This window comes from Capra hircus, chromosome 16 (assembly GCF_001704415.2).
Source record: "Capra hircus breed San Clemente chromosome 16, ASM170441v1, whole genome shotgun sequence".
In the NCBI taxonomy this organism is placed as follows: Eukaryota; Metazoa; Chordata; class Mammalia; order Artiodactyla; family Bovidae; genus Capra; species Capra hircus.
This window is the reverse complement of record NC_030823.1, coordinates 18,239,947-18,252,400: the sequence shown is the minus strand read 5'-3', so window position 1 is coordinate 18,252,400 and position 12,454 is coordinate 18,239,947. Positions and strand designations below refer to the sequence as shown.

The window sequence follows — 12,454 nt, the reverse complement described above, 5'->3', positions numbered from 1 at the left end:
ATTTAGATCACTTTTGTCTAAAATTCTGAAGAGCAGCATCGCTAATAAAGATTTTGCTCAGATAAACATTTACCTGCATGGTCACTGTTGGCCCTGTGCAACACATGATGTCAAGTGAAAAGTATGAGTGAGATTTAAAGAAGGTGTGCCGTTCTGTGTTTTAAGCGAGTGAAAAAGGTGTCCGCCTCCTCCATTTGCCCTTAGTGGGGTCTGAGAGAAGTCTGATCTCTCAACTTAGACCTGGCTTGCTCTCTACTTAGACCTGGCTTGCTGGGGTTGGCCTACCTGAAATGTCTGGAAAGGCATTATGTGGGAGATGCTTATAAATAAAATGACTGATTTTGCTCTGTATCAGTGTATTGCCCTTAATGGAAAAATTAAATATATCTGCCTGAAATTGGCATTCTTCTTTGACTGTTGGCAGTGTCCATATGATCTGAAGCCATTGAAGCATTTTAGGGTGCCAGAATCTGTACTGATGAGTCACAGGAAACCATTGACAAATGGGTTTGGCTCCAGTCCCTTCTCCTAAAATAACAGCAGATAAAATAATTTTCTTAATTCTTTCCATGGATGAATGGGGGACCCTATCTATAACTCATTATTTTCAATACATTATTGTTCACTTATAGTGATAAGTTAGCTTAACAATCTTAGTTAATGTTGCCTTTCTTTTAATCAAAAAGGCACAGTAAAGTATTATATTTTAACAAATATCTTGATAATCAGCCAAGGACTTGTACATGCTTCTTGATGTACAAAATTAACCCTTAAGAATGTGCTGATTTTACACAGAGAATAGACTTGTGGTTACTTGCGGTATCTTGTGGTTACCAAGGGCACAGGGTTTAAGGGAGGATATAGTGGGAGTTTGGGATTAGCAGATACAAACTAGTATATTTAGAACAGATAAATAACAAGGTCCTACTGTACAGCACAGGGTACTATATTCAATATCCTGCTATAAACTATGAATGGGAAAGAATATAAAAAACAATGTATATGTATGTGTATGTGTAACTGAATCACTTTGCTATACAGCAGAAATTGACAACTTTGTAAATCAACTATACCTCATTTTAAAAAATGCACTGTTTTTGATATACAGTTTTTGAGATTGCATATGTTTGACTAGGAATGACTTTGACTTTATGTTGTGTTTAGAAAACTATTAAGGCTAAATGTCTGCAAATCAAAATATCAAGATACTGATAGTCGTTGGTAACACCTCTTCGAAGTCCTGTCACTCTTGAATTACTGGTCCTTACTATCTTCCTCTTGACTCCTACAGAGAGATTCAGGAAGTTTTCTCCGGAGATCTACCCAGATTGCATATCCAGTCACATTGCCGTTGCCCTGGCAGCCACCCTCGTGTCCATCGTTTGGAACAGCGGTTCTGCATTCCTAGTGATGCAGAAGACACAACGAGAAACAGGGTGTTACGGCTGAGTCCTGAAGCCCATCCTCTTTCTTTTGTCAATGATAACAACGTTGGTACTTCATGGGTGTCACATGTGTTTACAAACATGACCCAGCTTAGTCAAGGAGTGACCATTTCCATAGATTTGGAAAATGGACAGTATCAGGTAATTTGTAACAGTGGGGTGTGTGTTAGTTTCCTGTGCATATTTCAACAAGCTACCACACATTTAACAGTTTTGCAATCATAAATTTATTCTCTTACAGTTCTGAATATCAGAAGTATGAAATCAATGTTGACAAGGCCATGCTCCCTCTAAAGGCTGTAGGGAAGAATCCTTCCTTGCCTTCTCCAGATTCTGGTGGCTCCTGGCATTTCTTGGTTTATGGCAGCATAACTCCAATCTCTGTCTCCATTTTTCATGGCCCTCTTCCTTGTACATCCAGGATTACCTCACCTTGAGACCCTTAATTATATCTGCAAAGACCGTATTTTCAAATAAGGTTGCAGTCACAAGTATCAAGAGTTAGTACTTGAACACACCTATTTGGGGAAACAATTTAACCAGCTATAAAGTGACAGCTGAATTAGGCAATTGACCATTACCTTATCAAAGTAGTGTATTGTAACCTATAAAATAAAAATATTTCAAAGATATACAGTCCCTAATTTTCTAGAGATTTGTATCAAAATCATATGAAATATGGAAACATTCTTTTCAATATTAAGTAGCACAAATTAATAAAAACTGCAGTCCTTATTGTAAATAACTGTAAGAAGAAACAGATAACAATTATTTTATAGAAGTAATGTTTTGTTCATGTCTTTATATCAAATGTATTAATTTCCACTTTATAAAATCCTTGAGGGACATATATGCAATTATAAAATGTGTCACCTTTACTGTAGGACTATGGAATTTCTGAATGTCTAATAAATATTTGGTAATTGTCTTTATAAGGAAGTAAGGTATTATGTTTGAACATAACAATTCCCGTGGTTTGATTTATACTGATGGGGTCAAACTTAAAACTTCAATGACAATTAACATTCATTTTCAGGTATTTTATATTATCATTCAGTTCTCTAGTCCACAACCAACAGCAATAAGGATTCAGAGGAAAAAGGAGGACAGCCTAGATTGGGAGGATTGGCAGTATTTTGCTAGAAATTGCAGCACTTTCAGAATGAAAAACAATGGAGATTTGGAAACTTCTGATTCTGTCAACTGTCTTCAACTTCCCAAGTATGAATGTTTTTTAAAGTATTATCTTTGATTGCACTTAGGAGTTAATTTGAATAGACTAATGTACAGTAGTAACCTGCATGCAGGCTAGCTAAATTGGTAGAGACTTCCTCTACCACCAGTTTTCTTGAGGAAGATTTTTCTAAGATTATTCCTTAAGCTGAGTTTTAAACAATATTTAAAATTCCCGTAAGACTTTATAGAGTATCTCTTGCTTACAGTCTCACTTGTGCTTTAAAATTGATTTTCAGATTAGCTACCAAGTTATATATATTAATAGGATTTTTATTATGTCCTCAGGGAAATGTTTTACTATTTTTTCCGGGATGCTCTCATATTGCTTGTATATAAAGTCTATGAAATGTTTGTGTCCAAGAATGAAGAATTCAAGCTATTACTGTTATAATGTCTGCTTTGTCAAAAATATGAATAGCTTTTCATGATTTCAAATTTCATCAACAGTTTTACTCCATATTCCTGTGGGAATGTCACCTTTAGCATCCTAACACCTGGACAAAATCAGCGTCCTGGATACAATAATTTCTATACTACCCCATCACTTCAAGAGTTCGTTAAGGCCACACAAGTACGACTTCATTTCCATGGACAGTACCACACAACTGAGACTGCTGTCAGCCCCAGACACAGATACTATGGGGTCAATGAAATCACCATCACTGGAAGGTAGTGTTCATGGCCAAGGTTCTGAGTGTGCTTTTCATGATGAATCTTGTTTCCAACAAATTTTTGTCATACTCATTTAAAAATACATTTGCCTTTTAGAGGAAACCAAATTCCAGTCTCCATGTATTGAAATTATTTCCTATTCTAAGATTTTGGGGGGAGATTTGTATGTCAGTCTTTGCCATACATAATATCACATTGTTAGGAAATCAATTTTCAAAAGCTGTTGGGTTTAGAAGTTATGATACCCTGAATCCAACTTAGAAAAGAATTGCCAAATATTTTGCTTATTTTTTTTCTGGAATATAATTTTCAAGTATTCTTGAAATCAAACAGAAGAAGCTAGATTTGAAGTTACAACTGTAGTACCAGCTAGTTTGTAAGTACTGAGCTTGATCTTCATAAGTTCACAGTTTTATGAGGAATCTCTGTTTTCCTATAAAGGAATAAAGGAAAATTATAGGACACTCTAAGTAATTTATAAATATCTGGCTCTAGTAGAGAACAAAGTTAAACAAATGAATAGTTGGAAAACTACAAGATAGTGTACTCCCTAGTATGGAAATGCTGCATATATAGACTCTGCTTAAAATTGGTTTGTGCTAGGAGAAGGCAATGGCACCCCACTCCAGCACTCTTGCCTGGCAAATCCCATGGACGGAGGAGCCTGGTGGGCTGCCGTCCATGGGGTCGTGAAGAGTCGAACACGACTGAGCAACTTCATTTTCACGTTTCACTTTTCATGCATTGGAGAAGAAAATGGCAACCGACTCCAGTGTTCTTGCCTGGAGAATCCCAGGGATGGGGGAGCCTGGGGGGCTGCCATCTGTGGGGTCACACAGAACCGGACACGACTGATGCGACTTAGCAGCAGAAGAATGATATATCCTGTGAATAAAGCACATATTCAAAAGCAGACTGGAAAATCAACATATAAATGTTATTTGTTAAGTTATAGCACAATGCAAAAATAGCTATTAAATTTTCACCATCTAATTTTGAGGAAAAAGACAAATTGAAATGTGTTAACTTTACTCTTCAGTTTATTCTGAACTTTGTAGTCTCAATTGTGTTTTCAGTAGTTTCAGTAAATGTCTTTTCATGACAGTTTGCCACATGGTTAATATTGGTACAAACAACTCAGAATGAGTTTGAAAATCAACTTCACAAACAGTATGGTTTGGATATTGATGAAAATCCTTTCAATACTTCAGTGTTAATTTAAAACTGCTATGAATATTATCCATATGATTAAAGAGGAACTGAATTTTGTATTGGATAATAAACTTTGCCTCTTGTTGTTAAATTTGTATGGTGGATACATACATGGATCTTTAAATATACTCACAGTTGAGCTGGTGTTTCTAAGGAGTTGTTTGATGCTCACGTCCACAGATGTCAGTGCTACGGTCATGCCAATAGCTGTGACACAACAAGCCAGCCCTACAGATGCCTCTGCTCTCAGGAAAGTTTCACTGAAGGACTTCATGTGAGTTCTCTGTTTATGCATGGGAATCTCAGAAACGTGGGTGGGATGTTGAATATAAATCCTTTAAACTTGACTTGGTCTAACTTCTCCTTATGAGTACAAGTAAATTGATATGAACTTAAACTTAATTATTTCAGAAAACATTTTCATAGAGAAAAATGAAAGCTATGAGTAAAGTTGAAAACTTTATTTAAAAATACTCTGTGGGAGAAATAACAACTAATACTAAACCCAGAGATTTTATTTTTCCTTTTTTTTTTCTGTTTCATCAGCATTATCATATTCTATAAAACAACTTTTAAGGCATATAAATAGATGGAACTAAGAAAAGGATCAGATTGCTACACCTAAAGGGTATATTTGTGCAAAGGTATATAAAGAGATCTTTATGTGATTGCATCAATCAAGTTTAATTTATTGCTGATATCAGGAATTTTAATTAGTAGTTAATTTGAAAATCTATAGTAAAATCACTTAGAAGTTACATTGCCTTAGTTTGTCTCTAATCATCAGGGTAAGTTTCATACTTGAAGTGGAAATTTAGCTTTATCTTTAGGAATAAGAAATAAATGGAAAAAAATTAAGAGAAATTTGTTAGAAATAGATATTCAACATAAACATCAGTGATAGATGATATGAAAGAGGGTTACAGCAGCAGAAACAGGGTTACAGCGGAAATAAAAGTAAAGAGTATGGCATCTTCAATAAATGGTGTTTGAAGCAATTGGCTGCCAATTTGTAAGACAATAAAGTTGCCTACCTCATGACATGTACAAAAATCTAGGTGCTTAAAGAATTAAATGTAAAAACAACTGTAAATTTATGAAAATAAATATTAGAACACTTTCTAAATTTCAGGTGGGGTCTATATAAGCAAAACATATGAAATACAAAAGCAAGAAGCATATCATGAGTCATAAAAAAGTACTGATGTTCTGTCATACAAGTATTCTTTATAAGTGAGGGCTTCTCTGGTGGCTCAGATGGTAAAGAATCCACCTGCAATGCGGGAGACCTGGGTTTGATCCTTGGGTTAGGAAGATCCCCTGAAGAAGGGCATGGCAGCCCACTCTAGTATTCTTGCCTAGAGAATCCCCATGGACAGAGGAGTCTGGCGGGCTATAGTCCGTGGGGTCACAAAGAGTCAGACACTACTAAGCGACTAAGCACAATAGTGATAAGTGATGGGGCTGATTGAAAATATTTAACAGATAAAGATTTGAGATCCCTCTAAAAAGGAAACACACACTATTCTACCTACAACTACAGATCACATTTCTGACACCAGATATATGGTTTTTTTCCTACACCAAGCAATTCAGTTCTCTATGGATACCAACTGGGTGTCCTACAATTTAATTCAGTTCTGATACTAATTGGAATTAGCACAAACCTTATGGGTTTGGAGCTTAATCCTAGAAGACATCACTCACTTTAGATGCCAACTGCAAGTAGTGAGTCCCCAGGTTAACTACAACTTCTGTCCGACTTAGCTACTAATTTGTAGCTAAGTTCCCCTAATACACTCCTTGGGCTTGATAATTTGCTAGAAAAGCTCACAAAACTCAAGTAAATAGTTTACTTATTAGATAACCATTTATTATAAAAGGATGCAACTCAAGCAAGCTAGATGGAAGGGATGCAAAGAGAAGGTCAGGAGGAAGGGGAACAGTTTCCATGCCTTCTCTGAGCATGCCACCCTCTCAGCTCTTCTATGTGTTTAGCAGTCTGCAGGCTCTCAGAGCCTTTTCAGATAGACTTTTTATGGATACTTCACTACACATGATTGATCTAATCATTGGCCATTGAACTTGACCTTGAGCCCTTCTCACTTCCCTGGAGATCTAGAGGTGACGTGGAAAGTTCCATCCCTCTGACCACTTGGGTGTCTTTGCTGGCACCAGCCCTTATCGTTAAGGTGTTTCCAAAAATCATCTTGTTAAAATAAACTCATGTGGATAGGGACTTGTTATGAATATAAAAAGATATTTTTTTACATTTTTGTTCTGGAACTATTTTAGGAACCGGGAATAGAAACCAAGTTTATAACAAAATATGCCCCTATAACTCTTACCAGTAAGGAAATTACAAGAGTTTTAGGAGCTGTGTGCCAGAGACCAAAAATATGTATTTTATTATGTCACAATCTCTAATATACAAAGAAGAATGCTTAAAGAATACTAAGGAAAATAATTAATAATATTTGTTGTTTAGTCACTCAGTCATGTCCAAATCTTTGCAACCCTATGGACTGCAGCACCCCAGGCTTCCCTGTCCTTCACTATCTCCCAGAGTGCTCAGACTCAAGTCTATTGAGTCAGTGATGCCATCTAAACATCTCATCCTCTGCTGCCCTCTTGTCCTGCTCTCAGTCTTTCCCAGCATCAGGGTGTTTTCCAATGAGCTGATTCTTTTAAACAGGTGGCCAAAGTATTGAAGCTTCAACTTCAGCATTAGTCCTTTGCCAGGTCCAGCCCCGGTGGATCCAGGGAATTCGAAGCGGGGATGGAGTTGGAGTCTGGGAAAGGACTATTAAATTAGAAATATAAAGAGATTAGGAAAGAATAGTGTAGTAGGAAAATTAGTGGAGAAAAGAGGCTGAATAACTTGGTTTATGCAGAAAACTAATAAAACCTCAAGACAAGAGGTTTGCATCATCTATGTTAGGCCACCGGTGCCCACTTGAGTAGTGGAGGGTGCCCCGCCTTGGGCTCCCTCTTGTGTGGATCTTAGAAGCCAGGGCAAGTAAGTAGACTTGGCGAGCCTCCGCGCTCCAGATGGGAATTCAGCTGGAAAAGGGGAGAAAAGAACGATGTGGGGGAGCCCAGCATCGGTGCAAGACTCACAACTTTATTTTCAAAATCAGTGTATATACCCCAAGTTGTGCATAAATAAATAATGGAATATGCAGAGTTATGCAGGGGCAGCAGTCCTGACCATCATTGAGACCAGGCTTTCTTTTTGCATACCTTCCTGTATACAAAAGATCTCAAGTGGTTTACATTATCTTCTGGCGAAGAGGCCTGTTAACATTTTTATGGCTCTCTTCCTAGATAAATGTCTATCAACCAAAAAAACTCTTTTTCCCTAGAAGAGTTTTTTTCTTTACTGTGCATCACCCTCAAAGTACTAAATAAAGTTATATTCCTGTAGAACAAAGGTGCAATGGGTTATAACAAAGAAAGTACTTAACTCAAAGGTCTAATGTTGCTAATACCAGGTCTACTACCTGTTGTTTCTATATACCAACTATATCTAGAAATAAAAGATATGAAAATTTGGCAGCAAGATTGGCTCAACGAATGAAACCTTTAATCAGTCCTATTCTTATGATTTTGACTCCTTGGAAACCCCTACATTCCTAGGATGTTTTAAGCTTCCTGTGCCTCCTGCGGTCGGGAGGCTTCCAACAATCACATGCGCAGCTGTAAGATTCCGGTAGGCAGGCTAGAAAGCCATCAGAGGGGTTTTTGGATTGAAACACTCTTATTATGCCCAGGAGATTTATTATCTAAAAGCTCTAAATTAACTTTTTCCAGAAAAAGGTGTGTGGTGGGGTACAGCCCCCTGTTTATGTCAGAAGAGTAGGTGGAAAGCATAACACAGTAAAGCAGGCAGACTCTGGTTTTTGGGGGTGGATGCTCAGGAAATTTCAGGGGAAACCCCTGAAGCCTGATCACACCCTTCGTTTTGTCAAGCTTCCTTCCTCATGACCTTTGCCACGGGCGGGATTCCTCACGCTGGCTCCCCTCCGTCCTTCCAATGAATATTCAGGGTTGATTTCCATTAGGATTGACTGGTTTGATATCCTTGCTGTCGAAGGCAATAATATTAAGGGGCTAATATATTAACAAGCAATTCACAAAGAAGACAATTTTCAACAAATTCATCAAAGTTTACCAACTTCAGTTTTAATTAGGAAAGTACAGATTATAATAAAATTTTGTTTTTAGCCTATCAGATTAGCAACAAATTTCAAAATTGATGACATTTAGATTTGAGAGAATACGAATTTTTAATATAACATTGGTGGAACTCCCAACAAGTACAAAATTTTTGGAGGATTATGTGGCCATGCAGAGAAGGAAATGGCAACCCACTCCAGTGTTCTTGCCTGGAGAATCCCAGGGATGGGGGAGCCTCGTGGGCTGGCATCTATGGGGTCGCACAGAGTCAGACATGACTGAAGCGACTTAGCAGTAGCAGTAGCAGCAGTACGTGGCCATGTGTATATTAAATTAAGGGCTTCCCTGGTGGTTCAGGCAGTAAAGAATCTGCCTGCAGTGCAGGAGACCCAGGTTCAATCCCTGGGTAGAGAGAAGATCCCCTGTAGAAGAGAAGGGCTACCCACTCCAGTATTCTTGCCTAGGAAATCCCATGGACAGAAGAGCCTGGTGGGCCACAGTTCATGGGGTCACAAAGAGTCAGACATGACTGAGCAACTAACACATTCACACGTACTAAATTTAAGTTGTAAATACAATGGATTACTTTATGTAGTTATCATTCTAAAAAGGTGTTCTTCATTGACAAGAGTATGGAATGGTTATATTTGTATCTTTTGTTATATAAATATGAGATTCTACATTAGTGTATTTTAGCTTTTAAAATGGCAGCACTGTCTCTTGACTCTTAGGTGACTTGCATGCTTTCCTGCCTTCTAGATCTTCCCCCGACTTGTGTTTTGTTGGTCACTTCACTTGTCTGTGTAGTTTGTTTCAGAATTTCATGGGATATCTTGTTTTAAAAACCATCTGTAAAGGATTTGACAAACTCCATTTTTGTCTTCTGATATTGTTAATCTAATTTGTTTTCAACCACAGCATTAGTGTGTATAATTCAATGGCAAGAATATTTCCTGAGATGTAACATTCCTCTGGCACATTTAGAATGTCTTGCTAATCTTGTGTTTCAACGTAGGGTCTTTGATTTGATTATAGCCACCTTTCTTTCTATGTGCTCAAACCAAAACTTCCACATTCTAATTCAGATGTCCATTTGAACCTATACTCCAGATCATGGATTTATATTGCTGATTTTTAAATTTATACATTTAGTCTTTGCCACTAGTTAATCGATTTGAAAGAAAGAATCTTCTATATTTTTTCAGATATCTAACACTGGAGTCTTTGAGTGTGATTGTATTAGTATATCATGAAAAAGTCTCTAAACATTGATTTTAATGCTTATATGGCTTACCATATTGTTGTAGAAGGAAATTATTTGAATTAACTTCATTGATTCACTCTTTATTCAGCTGTAATTGTTATTTAAATTTTGGGCAATTTGATTTGCTCTTGATATTACAGTGACATTTATACTGTTTTTCTTGACTTCCTTGGTGGCTCAGATGGTAAAGCGTCTGTCTACAATGTGGAAGACCCGGGTTCAATCCCTCGGTTGGGAAGATCCCCTGGAGAAGGAAATGGCAGTCCACTCCAGGGCTATTGCCTGGAAAATCCCATGGATACAGGAGCCTGGTAGGCTACAGTCCATGGGGCCGCAAAGAGTCAGACATGACTAAGCGACTTCACTATACTGTTTTTCTTAGTGTTGTCTCCTTTTGATCATTTAAAATAGACACTTCTTTTTTTGCAGTCAGTAATTTCTTTTATAACCTCACTCCTCCTCCCCAAGCCCACTAATAACTCAATTAAAAAATGCTCTGGGATGAATTGAGTAGGACACTTAGATCTGAATAGGTCTAGTAAATGAATACTGAGGACTGCCTATTACTTTTATTCGATACATTGTTTTTTGAGCTTCTCTTGCTTTATTTTGGCTAGTTAGTTCCTCTCCCCTTTTCTCATCCCCGTCTCCCTTCCTCTTCATGCCCCATCCCATATTTTTCCTTTTTCTCTCTCTAAATGCTCACAGTTCAGTGACTGATATCTTATGATTCTTGGGTGATTTCATGCTTCCTCTTAAAAATAGAGCCATTAAATAAGTCAAGGCTCATGATTGGTTTCAGAAGTCAAGTTGGGATTTTCAGACTTGGTCTCAGGTGGTGACTGTTGAATTATGAACTAGTAAAATAATTAACTATAATTTATGTTGAGAATATGCTTTCATGCTTCTTATTTAAACACTAAGTGCTTTTTTAAAACAAAAATTTAAAAGTTGACTTTTATGTTATCTTCCTTCTTGTAGTATTTTGATAATTCATGAATTGTACCATAAATAGAAGAGCAACAAATATCATTCACTTCCTTCCCAAATGCAACTGAAGGGAAAAAGTTAATAAACTGTTAAGCTGAATGATTTCTTAGTCCTATGATATTTTCAATAGTGTGTTGAAAATTAAAAATGATTTTGTAAGGTATTCATAGCAGGACCTTTTCTTTTGTTATCATTCTAGATATTTTATTACATGTGGGACATGTCTGAAAAATTTGCCCTACAATAATTTGAAAATATTCAAGTGTTTTTCACATTGTTCCACTTTTTAAATAACAAGTTTTAATATAAGCCATTCATATCCTATTGGAAACAATGTTCTCTTTAAAGATCTGGACATAATCCAAAAGGAGTGTCTTCAATTTCATAGTATTATGCTAGCCATTAATAATATTACTCAATAAACAGGACTTTTGTGACTTATATTACAGCCATTTGGCAAACAGATGAAAACGTAAGCCTTGAGAATATGCCAGTTCTTGGCAGTTGTCAGTCCTATGAGAAAGTGTTTTTAGCAGAAGTGAAAATGAATGAAATTGGGGGAATGGAATGGTGAAATCAGAAGTGTGTTCATATACATAGTCATTCTAGAGAGTTTTCTGTAAATATTCTTTGCTTGTAAAATTGATGTTGCAAACTGGTGGTCCTCAGGTGGGAACAGTGTTCAGTCTTTTAGTTTCCAAGAAGAGTTTTCACCTTCCTTCCTTCCATCTTTTTATTACATCTCTGAGTTCTCTTAATTAGAAAGTAGTCCAGCACTGCCCCCATTCCCCATGGTAACAGCTGGCTAACTCATGGTAGCAGTTACCCTCTCTAGAGCATTATCACTCTTCACTTGGCACTGTATTTACTACTATCCTTAGCCTTATATCTTGGTGACCTCATTCATGTTAACTATCTGGTCTTCAGACACTTTTAAGCTTGTAAACCCTAAAAAATAAAAAACTTACTCTAATATTTGAGACTTATACTAGCAGTTAGAACACTTTATTGATTATTCTGGGTATAGTAAGATCAGCAGTCTATTTCATTGCTCCTATTTATTTTGTCCATTCATAAAGTTAAAAAAAAAAAAACAACAACAACTAACAAATAACCCAAAACAACTCAATATCTGTAACCAAAGATACCATTGATTCTAAGATGAACTGAAAGTCATACTTACTTTTTCTTAAACATTCTACTGCTTTTTGTGAAACTTAAAATACTTATCTCGAGGAGGCTCACTGATTCTCCTCAGTGCGGTTGGACTAGGAACGCTGACATATTTTGGTATGGTAATTGGCAATTTTAAGACTTTAAACACAATATTATGCTTCGCGTATAATGTATTATGGTTACCATAAATAATAATGGCATATTTCATTAATAGAGAAAAATTTGGAGCATTTGTCACATTTCTTCCCTCCAAATGACTGAAGCAGTGAGTAATTAATTT

General features: G+C 36.7%; 1 protein-coding gene across 1 annotated transcript in view; it reads left to right on the top strand.

The window, feature by feature from the left end:
• USH2A (usherin) overlaps positions 1 to 12,454 on the top strand; it is a 935,662-nt gene that overhangs the window by 99,435 nt on the left and 823,773 nt on the right. Inside the window, exons 6-9 of the mRNA XM_005690572.2 lie at positions 1,292 to 1,586; positions 2,482 to 2,666; positions 3,129 to 3,350; positions 4,746 to 4,839. Of these exons, the coding sequence (XP_005690629.2) occupies positions 1,292 to 1,586; positions 2,482 to 2,666; positions 3,129 to 3,350; positions 4,746 to 4,839 (796 nt within the window). The remainder of the gene's footprint in view (positions 1 to 1,291; positions 1,587 to 2,481; positions 2,667 to 3,128; positions 3,351 to 4,745; positions 4,840 to 12,454) is intronic.